The sequence below is a fragment of the Brassica napus genome, chromosome C6 (genome assembly GCF_020379485.1).
Source record: "Brassica napus cultivar Da-Ae chromosome C6, Da-Ae, whole genome shotgun sequence".
Taxonomy (NCBI): domain Eukaryota; kingdom Viridiplantae; phylum Streptophyta; class Magnoliopsida; order Brassicales; family Brassicaceae; genus Brassica; species Brassica napus.
In genome coordinates, this window is record NC_063449.1 from 7,661,812 (window position 1) to 7,676,700 (window position 14,889).

Sequence of the window (14,889 nt, forward strand, 5' to 3'; positions counted from 1 at the left end):
GAAGTTTGAAAAACTTGACAGGGGGGGAAAGATAGCCGAAGCACCGATGATATCTTTACCTACCTTGATTGGTTGACAGCGTTGCCTTGGGGAGAATGCAGGTTTGCCATTTTGTTTCATATGTTTATGATTTTTTTAGGAGAGTTATATAACACTTGAAATTATTTATTTTGCAGTAATGATAATTTTGATATCCTAAGGGCAGAAAAGATTCTTGACGAGGATCACTACGGATTACGTGATGTAAAAGAAAGAATACTAGAGTTTATTGCTGTGGGAGAACTTACGGGAAATCCAGAAGGTCGTCTCTTTGCCTTTCTCGTTCACTCTCTATTTATATATATTGTGAAACTGAACTCTTAAGTCTCTTTTTTTTTGTGAAACAGGGAAGATCATTGTCTCTCTGGCCCTCCTGGGGTAGGAAAAACTAGCATTGCTCGTTCTGTTGCGCGTGCCCTGGACCGCAAGTTCTTTCGGCTCGCTGTTGGAGGACTATCTGATAGTTCCCAGATTAAGGTATACTACTGGATGACAAAACTGTTGGAGAAAATAACTCTGCATCGTAAACTTCTGATTAAATAATATGTAAAACATTTTAAAAGAAAAAAAAATGTAAGGGATTTGAACCGATCTATTTATAGATTAATTAATTATTTTCTTAAGTTTCCGACGTGCGGTCTTTTTCCAACAAAAAGAGAACTGCAATATTTTTATAACATGTCATCTACAATGTGTTCACCTGTTATAGGGGGACCGTAGAGTATACATCGGTGCCGCTCCTGGAAAGATGGTGCAATGTCTAAAGGAAGTGGGAACAGAGAATCCTATTGTTCTGCTCGATGAGATTGATAAGGTAGTTAAGCTGGGAGGAGTTAGTGTCTTTGAATTGGATTGTCTTTAGAGATTATTTACAACAATTGTCACTTGCTTCACTCGCAGCTTGGAAAGAGTAGTAGAGATCCAGAGGGTGCGTTGTTGGAGCTTCTGGATCCAGAGCAAAATGCACATTTTCTAGATTTCTTTCTTGATGTTCCTATCGACTTATCAAAGGTACTCTCTTTTTCTTTTCTTTCTTGATCCAGAGGGTGCGTTGTTGTTGCACATTTTCTAGATTTCTTTCTTGGTGTTTTCAAAAAAAAAAAAGTACTCTCTTTTTCTTATTCACCTTTTTTGGACTTTCATTCTAATCAATATTTTTGGTTGTAGGTTTTGTTTGTATGCACAGCAAACAATATAGATAGGCTTCCAGGTCCTCTACTAGACAGAATGGAGGTTATAGAACTCGCAGGGTACACTGCCGATGAGAAAATGCATATTGCTAGAGACTATTTGGTGAAAACTGTACAAAGAAAATGTGGTATGAAGCCTGAACAAGTTGATGTTAGCGAGGCGGCTCTTCTTTCCTTGATAAAAAACTACTGCAGAGAAGCAGGAGTTCGAAATCTCCAGAAGCAGATTGAAAAGATTTTTCGTAAGGTAAGGTCACTAAATATAGTACAAACTTCTTAACTTGGATGCCAAGCAATCTAAAATTACACTATATACAAGCTTTTTTAACTTTGGGGCCAAGCAATCTGAAATTATTTTGGTTTACTAACAGATTGCTCTTAAACTTGTACGCCAACGAGCATCCGAGAAAGCGGCTATGGCCGATTTAGAGTCCTCTGGTGAAGGATCCATTGAGATGCTACATGAATATTTACGATTAAAAGAATTAGAATACGCACTTGGTGGGGGTCCAATGAGCGAGAAGAGCAGCGCGGTAGCTGAAAAGTTTACTATTGATGAGTCAAACCTTGCAGATTATCTTAGGCAAACCGGTTTTCGAAGGAGAGAAGTAGTATGAGCAGACGCCAGTCGGCGTGGTAATGGGTCTATCTTGGACATCCATGGGCGGCTCAACGTTATAGTATACTATAATTGGTATGTTATTTCTATAGGCTGATCTTATAACTTTTCTTGATTTTTTTTCTTATCATTATTATGTATATATTTCATACAACAGGATGAACTATAAAAGAGCCAAAGCTCTTTCCGCACTATCAATTTTTTTCCTCCATATTAGCTAGTGTGATTTTTATATGTGGTTGTACTTTGAGCATAGTAATCAAAACTCTAATCATGAAATGTTTTTGTTGATAAATCAGACTCCTTCGATATAACCTTATTGACAAAATGATTCACTCGCTTCTCATAGCTACTGCAGTGGAGTTTGAAAGACATAAGGCCCTCTTCGATATCAATTATCCTAGTTGATAAATCAAACTAATTTCATTCACCTTATGGTTGTGGATTTTTTTTTATGTTTGGACCAACAAGATAAAATATCTAACTATATTTCACTTTCTTCTGTGATATTGTTTCCTTACTTTTTTTAATCGGTCCTCTCAAGTTGTTTTTTAGAATGACAGATATAAATGGAAAACTTAGCAAGAAAAAAATATATAAATGGAAAATAATTTTGTATCAATGATTTTCTTTTTTTTTCAAAGCTTTTCTAATTGTCTTTTTTATTTTATTTCCATTTTTAGGAAGGGTTTACGAAAGGACTTTTTGTCTGTGACACCACTTTTCTTCTTGCATTCTTTACTGTTTCTTTCTCCTAAATTTAGGGTAAGGCAAAGCATAACCCTAAATTTTTTGAAATTTCTTTCTCTCTCTCTCTCTCTCTCTCTCTCTCTCTCCCTATCCTAATGTTGAAGCCCTTCACTTCCCACCACATGCCTATGACTATTAGGGTCGGGTTTATCCCGGCTAATAGGAGTTTACTCCTCAAGGCAAGGAGTCAGCAAACCCGATGGAACCGGAGTTCCCATGAATTGGCTCCTCGAGCTTTCTTCTTGACACAAACAAATTCAAAGCCTACCGTGTCGTGTTCAGCGACTGGTCCTGCTGAAAACGTCACAAAAACCAGACTTTCTGGTTAGTCTGCTACTATAGGAGTATTTTCTATAGTTTGAGTTCCGAGAGTTGTGCATCGATGAGTGTAAAGTGATTGAAGCTTATAAATTATGTTCTTTTTCTGCAGACACGTTTAGGAAAAGGATTGAACCTATTAAAGAGAAAATTCCGAAACATGTCCTAGAAGTCATAGAAGAAGAGCTTGCGAACCTTGATAGGAAAGAATACGGTCTTGGTAGCACCAGTAGTATCTATAGCTACCTTGATTGGTTGACTGCGTTGCCTTGGGGAAAATGCAGGTTTGCTATTTTTATAAGTGTTAAATTGTCAATGGTTATTATAATTTAAATATTAAAAATTTTTGTGAGAAACTCAATCAACCAGAAGCTCTTTATATAACACTCTCTCTTTGCAGTGATGAGAACTTTGATGTCCTACGGGCAGAAAAGATTCTTGACGAGGATCACTACGGATTACGTGTTGTAAAAGAAAGAATACTAGAGTTTATTGCTGTTGGAAATCTTACAGGCAATCCAGAGGGTAGTGTCTTTGTCTTTCTGGTTCATTCTCTCTTTATATAAATTGTGAAACTGAACTGTTTTCTTTTTGTGTGTGTCAAAAAGGGAAGATCATTTGTCTCTCTGGCCCTCCTGGGGTAGGAAAAACTAGTATTGCTCGTTCTGTCGCACGTGCTCTTGGCCGCAAGTTCTTTCGGCTAGCTGTTGGAGGAGTATCTGATAGTTCCGAGATCAAGGTATACATACTACTGCATGACAAAAATAGCTGGAGAAAGATATACCACATAGCAAACTTCTGACTAAATAATATATAAGAAATTTGGGCCAATTCACTTATATAATTACTTGTCTTTTCTTAAGTTTTCGATATGAGTCTTTTCTCCAACAAAAAAAAAACACTAGAGAAGTGACATATTTTATAACTTAAGTCATCATCTAAAATGTGTTCACTTATAGGGGGACCGTAGAGTATACATTGCTGCCACGCCCGGAAAGATGGTGCAATGTCTAAAGAAAGTTGGAACAGAGAATCCTCTTGTTCTGCTCGATGAGATTGATAAGGTAATTAAGCTAGGATGAGTTGTTAGTGTTTTTGAATTGAATTGGTCTTTAGAGATTATTTGCAACGATTGTCACTTGGTTCACTGGCAGCTTGGAAAGAGTCGTAGAGATCCAGAGGGTGCGTTGTTGGAGCTTCTTGACCCAGAGCAAAATGCACATTTTCTAGATCACTTTCTTGATGTTCCTATCGACTTATCAAAGGTACTCTCTTTTTCTTATTCACCTTTTTGTTTTTGAACTTTCATTCTAATCAAAAATTTTGGTTGTAGGTTTTGTTTGTATGCACAGCAAACAATATAGATAGGCTTCCAGGTCCTCTACTAGACAGGATGGAGGTTATAGAACTCGCAGGGTACACTGCCGATGAGAAAATGCATATTGCTAGAGACTATTTGGTGAAAACTGTACAAAGAAAATGTGGCATGAAGCCTGAACAAGTTGATGTGAGCGAGGCGGCTCTTCTTTCCTTGATAGAAAACTACTGCAGAGAAGCAGGAGTTCGAAATCTCCAGAAGCATATTGAAAAGATTTTTCGTAAGGTAAGGTCACTAAATATAGTACAAACTTCTTAACTTGGGTGCCAAGCAATCTGAAGTTATACTGGTTTATTAACAGATTGCTCTTAAACTTGTACGCCAACAAGCATCCGCCAAAGCGGTTTTGGACGATTTTATGTCCTCTGGTGAAGGATCCATTGAGATGCTACATGAATATTTACGATTAAAGGAATTAGAATACGCACTTGGTGGGGGTCCAATGATGGAGAAGAGCAGAGCGGTAGCTGAAAAGTTTACTATTGATGAATCAAACCTTGCAGATTATCTAGGCAAACCGGTTTTCGAACGAGGGAAGCTGTATGAGCAGACGCCAGTCGGCGTGGTAATGGGTCTAGCGTGGACATCCATGGGCGGCTCAACGTTGTACATTGAGACAACCTTTGTAGAAGAAGGCAAAGGTGGTCTTCACATAACGGGTCACCTTGGGAGAGTGATGAAAGAAAGCGCAGAGATAGCTCACACAGTTGCCAGAAGAATAATGTTTGATAAAGATCCCAAGAACCTCTTCTTTGCAAACTCCAAGCTTCATTTACATGTTCCTGAAGGAGCCACGCCAAAAGACGGTCCAAGCGCAGGCTGCACAATGATCACATCTTTGCTGTCACTTGCCATGAAGAAGCCTGTGAGGAAGGATCTTGCAATGACCGGTGAAGTCACCCTGACCGGTAGGATTCTTCCAATTGGCGGCGTAAGTAAACAACCAACACACTAGAATTACTTTTTTTTTGTCACTGGAGCCTGACTAAAATTACTTGGTTTTTTTAGCTACCAGTTTCTTTAATTGAATTTTAATACACTAAACATCTATATTTCTCAGCTTAAGGAGAAGACTATGGCTGCAAGGCAGAGTCAAGTGAAGGTGATAATATTCCCAGAGGCTAACCGGAGAGATTTTGAGGGTCTTGAGGAAAGCGTTAAAGAAGGGCTCGATGTTCATTTTGTCGATGAATATGAGCAGATCTTCGAGCTAGCCTTTGGCTATGACCATTAGAAGAATATCACTTTCACTTGGGATCTTCCTCTGTTGTTGTTTTTACTATATACCATTGGTATGTATTTCTATAGGCTGATATTATAACTTTCTTGAATTTTTTTTACCATTATTATGCATTATATTTCATAAAACGGGGATGAACTATAAAAGAGTCAAAGCTCTTTCCGTTCTATCAAATTCTTTTTCTCCATATGAGCTAGTGCAATTTATATATGTGGTTGTACTTTGAGTATAGTAATCAAATTAAACTCTAATCATGAAATGTTGTTGTTGATAAATCAGACTCCTTTCGATATAAGAAATTCAGAAACGTTAAGCATCAACCTTGGATAATAAGGACCAAGGCAGAGGAACATAGCTGGTTTTTCTCTCTCTTGCGATATGTTGTGCGATTAGGGTTCCCCTCGTCGCCGCCGTCAACAGGCCTCACGCCTAAGGACGAGAAGCTTCTCCCTCCCCCCCCCCCTTCTTACAAAAAATGGTCTCCTTCGCTGATATGGTGTCCTCGCGTACTCCTTTTGCAGTCTCGGAGAAGGAAGTGAAGGCGATTAAGTCTCAAATCGAGGCCAAACTCCAGATCCCCTCTACTCCGGCAGCGATTCCGCCTCTTCAGCTCCCACGTATGCCGAAAGGTTTAAAGCGTCTCTCAGAAATCTCAGAAAGATATCGAATCCGACTTACCTCGAAGATGGAACTCCAGTGGTACAAGCCCCGCCAGAGGTACTGCTCCAGGCTTCCGAAATGCGGAAAGACCACATAGTGGCGCATTTTCACGGTCGTAGGCCTCACCCAGAAAAAATCATCGCAGATCTGAATCCAGTTTGGGGGAAGTTCAGAAACATTACTGTTCGTACAACGTCGCCAACAAGCTGCCTCATTTTCATTCCTTCGATCCAAACCAGGGAATGGGTACTACAAGTTGGCTATTGGCAAGTTGATCATTGCGCTTTCTTAGTCTACCCTTGGTCTGCAGAAGGAAATCTTCAAGACCATGAACTCAGCTCTGCACCGACTTGGCCAGTTCTAAAGAATGTGCCACCACAGCTATATTTCCTCGATGGAATCAGTGTGGTGTCAAGTGCTATTGGTGAACCTCTGCACACAGAGAAGTATCGTCTCGATCCTTACCAAGGTTAAGATAGAGATAACTCTGGAGATGGATCCTCCCAAGCTGGTCGAAGTGAGAGATGTTCAAGGCAATGCGATTCGGATTAAAGTTGAATACCCTAGTCTCCCACCTAAACGTCTAAACTGTGAGAAATATGGACATCTGATAAATAGGTGCCTAAAACCGATCACCAAGAGGAAAAAGGAATCGGAGGGAAGTGTTCCTCAAGATAGAATGGTTTCAACGTCGACTAAGATCAGTCTGAAGCCGTCACCAGAAGAAACTGTTCAAGAGAGTGGTAAAGCTGTTCAGGAGAGTGAACAAGTCATTTCTGAACAGAGTGGACCGTCGACAAAGAAAACTAAGAAAAAGAAACATAAGAGAGGAGGGAGGTCACTTTCCCGTGCTCGGAGTGAGTCTGAGGGGGTGAACCCTGGTCCAAGTGTTCAGGAGGTTGAAGAACATTTAGTTCATCAGCAACTGGATGATAAGTTGGAAGGAAAAGGGGAGTCTTCCTTTGATTCTGGGCTAGCAGTTCAGTTAGGAGAGCTCTCTGGACTAGCTTCCCCGAAGGAAAGGAATGTGGTGATCACTAAAGGAAGTTCAGAAGTAGGAGAAGAAGGAGAGATTGAACCGGAAACTCCTCCTGATGCTGACCATGAAGAAGATGAAAGGCTTTGGTTTAAGCATCCTAAAGCGATTCGCAAAGCTATCAGACAAGAGATGTGGAATTCTACGTTTAAGAAACAACCTCCTAAGCATGGTTTTTCGCTTCGGACCTGGGGATCAACCTCGAGAAAGAAGCTTCACCTCTAACCGCCATTCGGTCTTCAAATCTGTACATATGAAGATTTTTGCTTGGAACGTTAGGGGTTTAGGTAATAGCAGTCGTCAAAATAAAGTAAGGAGTTTTTTGAATAGTTTGGGTTGGTCAGTTGGTGCGTTTGTGGAGACTCGAGTGAGAGAAGAGAATTCAGCTTCATTGATGTCACGGTTGCTTCAAGGTTGGAGCTTTGATAGCAATTATTCAGAGACTGATGGAGGGAGAATTTTGATTGTTTGGGATCAGTCACTGTCCGTGGTGGTCTTCAAAAAGTCAGAACAGATGTTGGTTTGTGGAGTATTCGACCCAGCTTCTCAAGTCTCCCTAACTGTGGGTTTTGCCTACGCGCATAACACAGAAGGGCAAAGGGGTAGGTTATGGGAGGAGCTAGTAGGTATCTCGAATCATCATTTGGTGAGATATAAGCCGTTTATCATCCTTGGAGATTTCAACCAGATTTTGAACGCTGATGAGCATTTCTCCATTCTGCCATACGAGCTACCAATTAGAGGAATGGAGGATTTTCGTGATATTCTGGTGCAGTGTGAGTTGGAGGACCTTGAAACTAGAGGAACCTTCTACACCTGGACAAATAACAGACCAGAGGATCCAATAATTCGTAAGCTTGATAGAGCTTTAGGTAATGAAGTATGGAGGGAAACTTTTCCAGATGTTGCTGCTCAGTTTGACGCCCCAGGAGAATCTGATCACTCACCGTGTGTAGTTGATTTGAATACGGTGTCTGAAGTTAGAAAGGTTAGCTTCAAGTATTTCTCCTTCCTCTCAACCCATCCGCAGTTCTTGGAGTTAATACTAGCTGCTTGGCAAGAGGAGATAGCTGTTGGATCGGAATTGTTTTCACTGGCACAGAGATTGAAAGAAGTTAAGAAGGCTTGTAGGAGGATAAATAGGATTGGGTTTGCTGATATTCAGCAGAAAACTAAACTCGCCATGGAGGAACTATAGGAGATTCAGAGTGAGATGTTGGATTCTCCATCAGAGGCGATCTTTAGAAGAGAATTTGTGGCTCGTAAGAGATAGCAGTATCTGAACGAGGCGTTGCAGATTTTTTATCGAACCAAGTCAAGAATCAGATGGTTGAAGGAGGGGGATGCTAATACAAAGTTCTTCTTCAAATCAGTTCTAGCGCATCAAGCAAGGAACGCCATCAGATATCTTTATGATGAGTTTGGTGCTAAGGTGACTAATAAAGCTCAGATCAAAGATATGGTCGTTTCCTACTTCCATCATCTTCTTGGATCAGTGTCAATCTCAACGACGCCTCCTTCAGTGATCGAAATACAAAATCTGATGACATATCGTTGCCCTGTTTCGTTATTTGAGGAGCTGGGTGCCGTGCCAAGTGAAGAGGAGATCAGGTCAACGTTGTTTGCTATGCCAAAGAGCAAGGCCCCGGGGCCTGATGGTTTCCCAGCAGAATTCTATTGGGAGGCCTAGTCAGTTGTTGGTAATGATGTTTTGGCTGCGGTGAAGGAGTTCTTTGTGGGAGGTAGAATGCTGCAGAAGTTTAATGTCACTGCGATAGCTTTGATTCCGAAGATTGTAGGAGCAGATAGAGTCAGTCTTTTCAGACTAATCTCTTTGTGCTCCACATTGTATAAGGTGATCGCAAGGCTTCTAAAGAGGAAGATCAAGCTGTTTATTGATGAAGTAGTACAAAGGAATCAAGTGGGGTTTCTTCAAGGGAGATTGCTGTGCGAGAATGTGCTGCTAGCCTCAGAGTTAGTTACAGACTTTCATGTGGAGGGGAGGGTATCTCGAGGATGCTTGAAGATTGATCTTGCAAAGGCATATGATAATCTTAACTGGGAGTTCCTTCTTAGGCTACTCAATGCCATTGGTTTACCGGAGGTGTTGATAAATTGGATCAGAGAGTGTGTCACTACTGCATCCTTCAGCATAGTAATCAATGGTGAACTTCACGGGTATTTCAAAGGGAAAAAAAGGCTTAGACAAGGAGATCATATATCCTCTCTTCTCTTCGTCCTTGTTATGGACGTGCTATCAAAAATGCTAGACGAAGGAGCTAGGAACAATCGTTTCAGATCCCATCCTTCCTGTGAAGAGCCTCTTATCACGCATCTGAGCTTTGCGGATGATGTGTTGGGTTTTTTTGATGGGACTGAAGAGTCTTTGAGGGGAATTTTGGAGATTTTGGAGGAGTTTAAGCAGATATCAGGACTCGCTGTGAACAGGGAGAAGACAGAGCTGATGATCGATGGTGGTAGTCACTCTCTTTGCTTGGAAATGGCGGAGTCTTTGGGAATTAAGCAAGGTTCGCTCCCAGTTAGATATCTTGGCGTTCCTCTCTCTGCTAAGAAGATGAGGAAGTCGGATTTCAAACCATTGCTAGACAAGATTGAAGTGAGATTCAATTCATGGACGGTGAAACATCTATCCTTTGCGGGGAGATTTCAGCTTATCCAAGCTGTTATATACTCAACAATTTCGTTCTGGACTTCGATCTTCATTTTGCCTAACGAGTGCATCATGATTCTTGAGCGAATGTGTAATGCCTTCCTTTGGAGAGGAGCACCTCAGTCGGCGAAAGGTGCTAAGATTAAATGGGAAACAGTTTGCACTCCAAATGCTGAAGGAGGTTTGGGATTAAGGAGATTAGCGGAGTGGAATAAAGTGCTAGCTCTGAAGTTGATTTGGTTGCTTTTTGCGGCTGGGGGATCTCTTTGGGTCTTGTGGATGAGGAGACATATGATTGGGTCCAGCAATTTTTGGGAGCTAGAACCTCGCAGGAGAGACAATTGGATATGGAAGAAGCTGTGCAAACTAAGGTCAGTTGCTAGGCCGTTTGTTGTGTGCGAAATTGGGTCGGGTCTCACAGAGAGTTTTTGGTTCGATAATTGGACGAAGTTAGGCCCTTTGATTCATCTAACTGGTGAGCGAGGACCGGCGGTCTCAGGTATGCATAAGGATGCGACAGTGTCAGAAGCTATTGTTAATGGGGATTGGTGGTTGAGTGCTTCTCGGAGCAGGAATGCCATCATCACTCTTTTAAAACAATGCTTACCAATGTCTAAAAAAAAAATTAAAAAGCAAATCAATCGCGGACCGCCACAAGTCATTGGGGTCCGCGAACAGTGTAAGAAACTCAATAAAATCGGTTTTTAATTAGTAGTTTTTGTAATCGATCCTTAAGGGTTTTATAGGGACCCACACACTAAAAACCTCACTAAAAATCCCGGATAAACATGCTCCAAGACCCTCTCCGATATCAATATGTTGCGGACCATGCAGTCAACAACTTTTTCCTAGTGGATAAATCAAACTCATTTGTTTCACCTTTTGGTTGTGGAATTTTCTTTATAAATATTTTTTAGACTCGATAATTTTTTCTTAAACGATTTCTATTCGTTTTCGTATTGTTTTGTAAGATTTTTGGATTTAATCCTTAGAAAATATTCTTAACGGTTGAGGATAATGTGAATAATATGTCTTATTTGTTAATTAAAAGACGGGCGCAACATTTTCGATATAAATTTTGTAGAAAATTTAAATAAAATACAAATACGTCCTAGGTTAAAAGTTCAGACTGATACAAAATTTAATGTAAACTCGTAGAAAAAGATAGACCTGATTATTTTTTTTATCTTAATTATTAATTAGGGAGCGGATAAAAAGTTTTCGACCCGGTAGTCAAAACCGGGTGGACCCGACTTTAACGGGCCTTAAAAACACGTGATATATATAATCATGAAGCGAGGCAAAATCTAAACTACGCAACAAACACATTTGATTACAGAGCGAGAGAGAGGAGCTTTGACATTCGATGGAGAGATCCCAAGAAGAACTTGAAGCTTCCAACAATGGCGGATCATCACCGAACAAGATAACTGGATCTGTTGATGAAGAGGTACTCTCTTCTCCGCCATTGTACTCTGTTTTTCTGAACTTTGCTACATCCTCTGTTTCTGTTGTTTTCTTGTGATACAGTAATACGCATTTTCTTGATCTTGTTCAGGGTTTTCAAGTTATTTTGTTATGGTTTATCCCTCAGACATGGTTACTAATTATAATCTTATATCTACTCTGCTCAATCTTTTCTCTCTTCTCCACCATTGTACTCTGTTTTTTCTGAACTTTGCTTCATCCTTTTTGCTGTTTTCTTATGATATAGTAATAAGCATTTTCATGATCTTGATCATCAGGGTTTTCAAGTTATCTGTTATGGTTTATCTCTCAGATATCGTTAATCTACTCTGCTAAATCCTTTTCTCTCAGCTGTTTCATCCTCTGTTTTTCTTGTGATATAGTAATAAACATTTTCTTGATCTTGATTAGGGTTTTCAAGTCATTTTTTAATCGTTATCCTTCTCGGATTTTGTTAGTAATTGTACTCTTTAAACGATTACATATTCGTCTTTTATTTAATTTTTTATTTTGGAAATTTTATTATTAATTTCAATGGGTTGTTTTTTTTTTTTTTTTTTCAGGTAGAGTACCCACCTTTAAACTTGGCTCTAACAGTCACTCCAGAGTTTCTCAAGCAGATTGAATCACTCCAACAACAACAACGTCATGACTCCAACTCAACTCCCCCTGGAAAGACAAAACCTATGAGTTTCCCAATCTCGAAGATCACAATTGGTGAATGGACCCGCGACGCAGTCTACGAGCAAGATCTCAAGGGTAAAATCTATTTTGCATATAAGAAGATCATGTGGGAGTGTCTCGAAGACGACGTAACAACAGAAACAACGAGAAGGAGGAGTAGGAAGATTGAGATGCAATGGTGTGATGTCTTGTCTCTTAAACCATGGTACCATCCACATGATCAAACCGGAATCCTTAGTGTCGAGGTACTTACTTATATACACACATTTGGTCAAAGAAGACTCTTGATAGATAGCCTTGTAATGATTATGATGTTTGTTTCTCAACAGCTGAGAAAACCTCCAACGTTCTTCATAGAGACTAATCCACAGGCACTAAAACACACTCAGTGGCAAAAGTTGGATCAAGATTTCACATTTAATCACTCTGCTTCTCGTAGCAGGTTTTTTTTCTTTCTTAGTACCATTTAAAAATGATTCCAACTCTATACATGATCTTATTTTATTATGTTACAATGTCAGGATGCATACACTTCATTTTGCTCCTGGAGTTCTGCAAGCGAATATGGAGAAGCTTGTGTCAGGCGATAGGTTTTGGTCAGAACTGGTCAAAGTCCACTTCCCAACTTCGGATCATCTTTACTTCGACATTTGCCATGGTAACCACGAGGACAGCAACAACTAATGACTGAGTGTACTCCTGATATTGACATGGGAGAGATGATTTCAACGGCAAATGTATAGAACCCACTACTTACTAAAGTTATAGCTTCTTCTTCTGTTTCCATTTATAGATTTGTCCTCTTTAGGTCTTTTTTACTTGTTGTATATATACCTCCTCTTGGGGTCTTGTAATGCAGAAAGTGCATATTCACAACACGGTTACTTGTTGTGTAAATATAATACATGGTCAACCTTTGATTTTAATGATTGCATGGACAATTCATAGAAACTATGATATTTTTTGGCTTTTCAAATTATTAAAAAAAAAAAAAGATGATGGCCAACTAAGAGTTATTGAAACGATATTGACAAAACTTTATTGGGCAAATCTCCAAAATAGCACCTTTCAAAGTTTATATCACAAAAATAGCACTCAAAAACTAAAATGACCAAAATAGCACATTTCTAAGTTTATCCTTTGAAAATTTTAATTTTTTTATTTTTCAAAATTTGAAATCTTATCCCCAAAACCTCATTTCTCAACTTTAAACCCTAAACCCTAAACCCTAAACCCTAAACTCTAAACCCTAAACCCTAAACCCGAAACTCTAAACTCTAAACCCTAAACCCTAAACTCTAAACCCTAAACCCTAAATCCTAAATCCTAAACCCCACCCTTTAACTCTAAACCTTAAGTTTGTGACTTTTGATAAAACATTAAGTGCTATTTTTGTGACTTTTGACTTTGAGTGCTAGTTTGGGAACAAAAACTTGATTTAGTACTATTTTTGTCTTTTTCTCAACTTTATTTTAGTTTTAATTTTTTCGGGTTCTTACTTTTAGCATATAGATAGAAGCTATAATATATGATTTATGATTATCATGTAAATGAAAAGAAGAATGCACTAAAAATCTTGGTTCTTATAATATATAACTCATTGTGCAAAAAAGTTGTAAGCTTTGGGAAGAACCATGGTTTTGCAGAATGTGGATTATGTATGATTCTTGGATGCTGAGGAGTATGAAAATGATTAGGAAGTTACTTGAACTTGAGATGAATAAGTAAAGTTTTGATCTTTCAGATACACAAAGGAACTGCCTTTACTAATACTAACACAACATACTCTTTATGTGTCATTGAGACCTTCTCTTGTTCATAACTTTCTTCAACAAACTCTCACGTCCTGGAAAAGGACTATAAATCTTCGGCTCAATCTGCTTCTCTACTTCTCCTAACCTTCCCAGAACACCCTTCTGATCACTCCTATTCACCGTTTTGCCATCATCATTCTCCTTCTCTCTCCCAAGACTCTGCCTCATCCTCTCACGCCTCTCTCTCCTCCTCCACCCACTACCATCTTCCTCCTCTCCCTTCTTCTTCTTGACCTCTCTCCTTCTCACCATATCTCCTCTATCCTCTCCCAACCTAGGAATCCGACCACCCTTGCTCGTCCCCAGAAGCTCGAAGTTGACTCTGCTCCAACCAATCTTATCCTCATTGTCCCAACCAAACCTCTCGCTAATCTCCAACAACATCGAAACAGAGCTTACCTCTTCTTCTCTGCTCTTCTTTAAACTCTCGTCACTTCCGTGGAGGATTTTCTCTGCAAACTCCCACTCAATTCTGTCTTTATAAACATCGTCCTCGAGCACTTGGTCTGCGAGCTTCGCCCAGTACTCGGTGTCTCCTGCGCGTAGATTCTTGGAGACCCATTTGAGGTAAGAGGAGGGCAGAGAGCCGAGCATTTTGCCCTTGTGCTTGCCGAAGTCTATGATTGTGTCTCTGGCGGCTAGGGTTTCGGTTTGGCCATTTTTGGTTATGGGTTTTGGTTGGTTTACAGGGAAGATGCGATTGGTTGAAGAAGGTAGTCTTCTTCTTGGTCTGAAAGATGATGAGGATGATGAGATTGTGAAGGTGGTAGTGATGGGTAAGGTTGGTGTTGCAGGGTAGGGTTTCTGGAACAAGACCACCGAGAAACTCATTGTTGTGTTGTGTTGTCTCCCCAATAATTTGCGCTTTTTTTTTCTTGAATCTTATATATATATATATCCACACAGTTATTTTATATGTTAGTCAGTTTTACATATGTAACATATTGGTTTAGATAATCTGATTTTCGGATATTTCGGTATAAAGGTATAAAATCTCTTTGGATATTTTTATATTTCAGGTCG

General features: G+C 39.7%; 3 protein-coding genes across 3 annotated transcripts; 2 read left to right on the plus strand and 1 right to left on the minus strand.

Moving 5' to 3' along the window:
• Positions 1-2,693: 2,693 nt before the first annotated feature.
• Positions 2,694-5,986, plus strand: LOC125575443 (lon protease homolog 4, chloroplastic/mitochondrial-like). The gene is made up of 9 exons (XM_048759596.1): positions 2,694-2,922; positions 3,029-3,200; positions 3,317-3,441; positions 3,525-3,655; positions 3,876-3,980; positions 4,071-4,181; positions 4,250-4,519; positions 4,596-5,225; positions 5,355-5,986. Exons 1-9 carry the CDS (start codon positions 2,694-2,696, stop codon positions 5,526-5,528), a joined length of 1,947 nt encoding a protein of 648 aa, XP_048615553.1. The 3' UTR covers positions 5,529-5,986.
• Positions 5,987-11,218: 5,232 nt separating this feature from the next.
• LOC106349667 lies at positions 11,219-13,226 on the plus strand. The gene is made up of 4 exons (XM_048760422.1): positions 11,219-11,351; positions 11,932-12,297; positions 12,382-12,494; positions 12,574-13,226. Exons 1-4 carry the CDS (start codon positions 11,268-11,270, stop codon positions 12,734-12,736), a joined length of 726 nt encoding a protein of 241 aa, XP_048616379.1. The 5' UTR covers positions 11,219-11,267; the 3' UTR covers positions 12,737-13,226.
• A 508-nt stretch (positions 13,227-13,734) lies between these two features.
• LOC106346076 lies at positions 13,735-14,866 on the minus strand. Its single transcript, XM_013785318.3, has one exon. The coding sequence runs from the start codon at positions 14,695-14,697 to the stop codon at positions 13,849-13,851; it is 849 nt and encodes a 282-aa protein (XP_013640772.2). The 5' UTR covers positions 14,698-14,866; the 3' UTR covers positions 13,735-13,848.
• Positions 14,867-14,889: the final 23 nt, after the last annotated feature.

Excerpts from the sequence above, each read along its gene's own strand:
- LOC106346076 (XM_013785318.3), bottom strand. The coding sequence starts at position 14,697 with ATGAGTTTCTCGGTGGTCTTGTTCCAGAAACCCTACCCTGCAACACCA.
- LOC106349667 (XM_048760422.1), top strand. The coding sequence starts at position 11,268 with ATGGAGAGATCCCAAGAAGAACTTGAAGCTTCCAACAATGGCGGATCA. Across the intron at positions 12,298-12,381 it reads CCGGAATCCTTAGTGTCGAG|CTGAGAAAACCTCCAACGTT; the intron begins GTACTTACTTAT and ends GTTTCTCAACAG. Across the intron at positions 12,495-12,573 it reads CACTCTGCTTCTCGTAGCAG|GATGCATACACTTCATTTTG; the intron begins GTTTTTTTTCTT and ends TTACAATGTCAG.
- LOC125575443 (XM_048759596.1), top strand. The coding sequence starts at position 2,694 with ATGTTGAAGCCCTTCACTTCCCACCACATGCCTATGACTATTAGGGTC. Across the intron at positions 3,201-3,316 it reads TTGCCTTGGGGAAAATGCAG|TGATGAGAACTTTGATGTCC; the intron begins GTTTGCTATTTT and ends CTCTCTTTGCAG. Across the intron at positions 3,656-3,875 it reads CTGATAGTTCCGAGATCAAG|GGGGACCGTAGAGTATACAT; the intron begins GTATACATACTA and ends GTTCACTTATAG.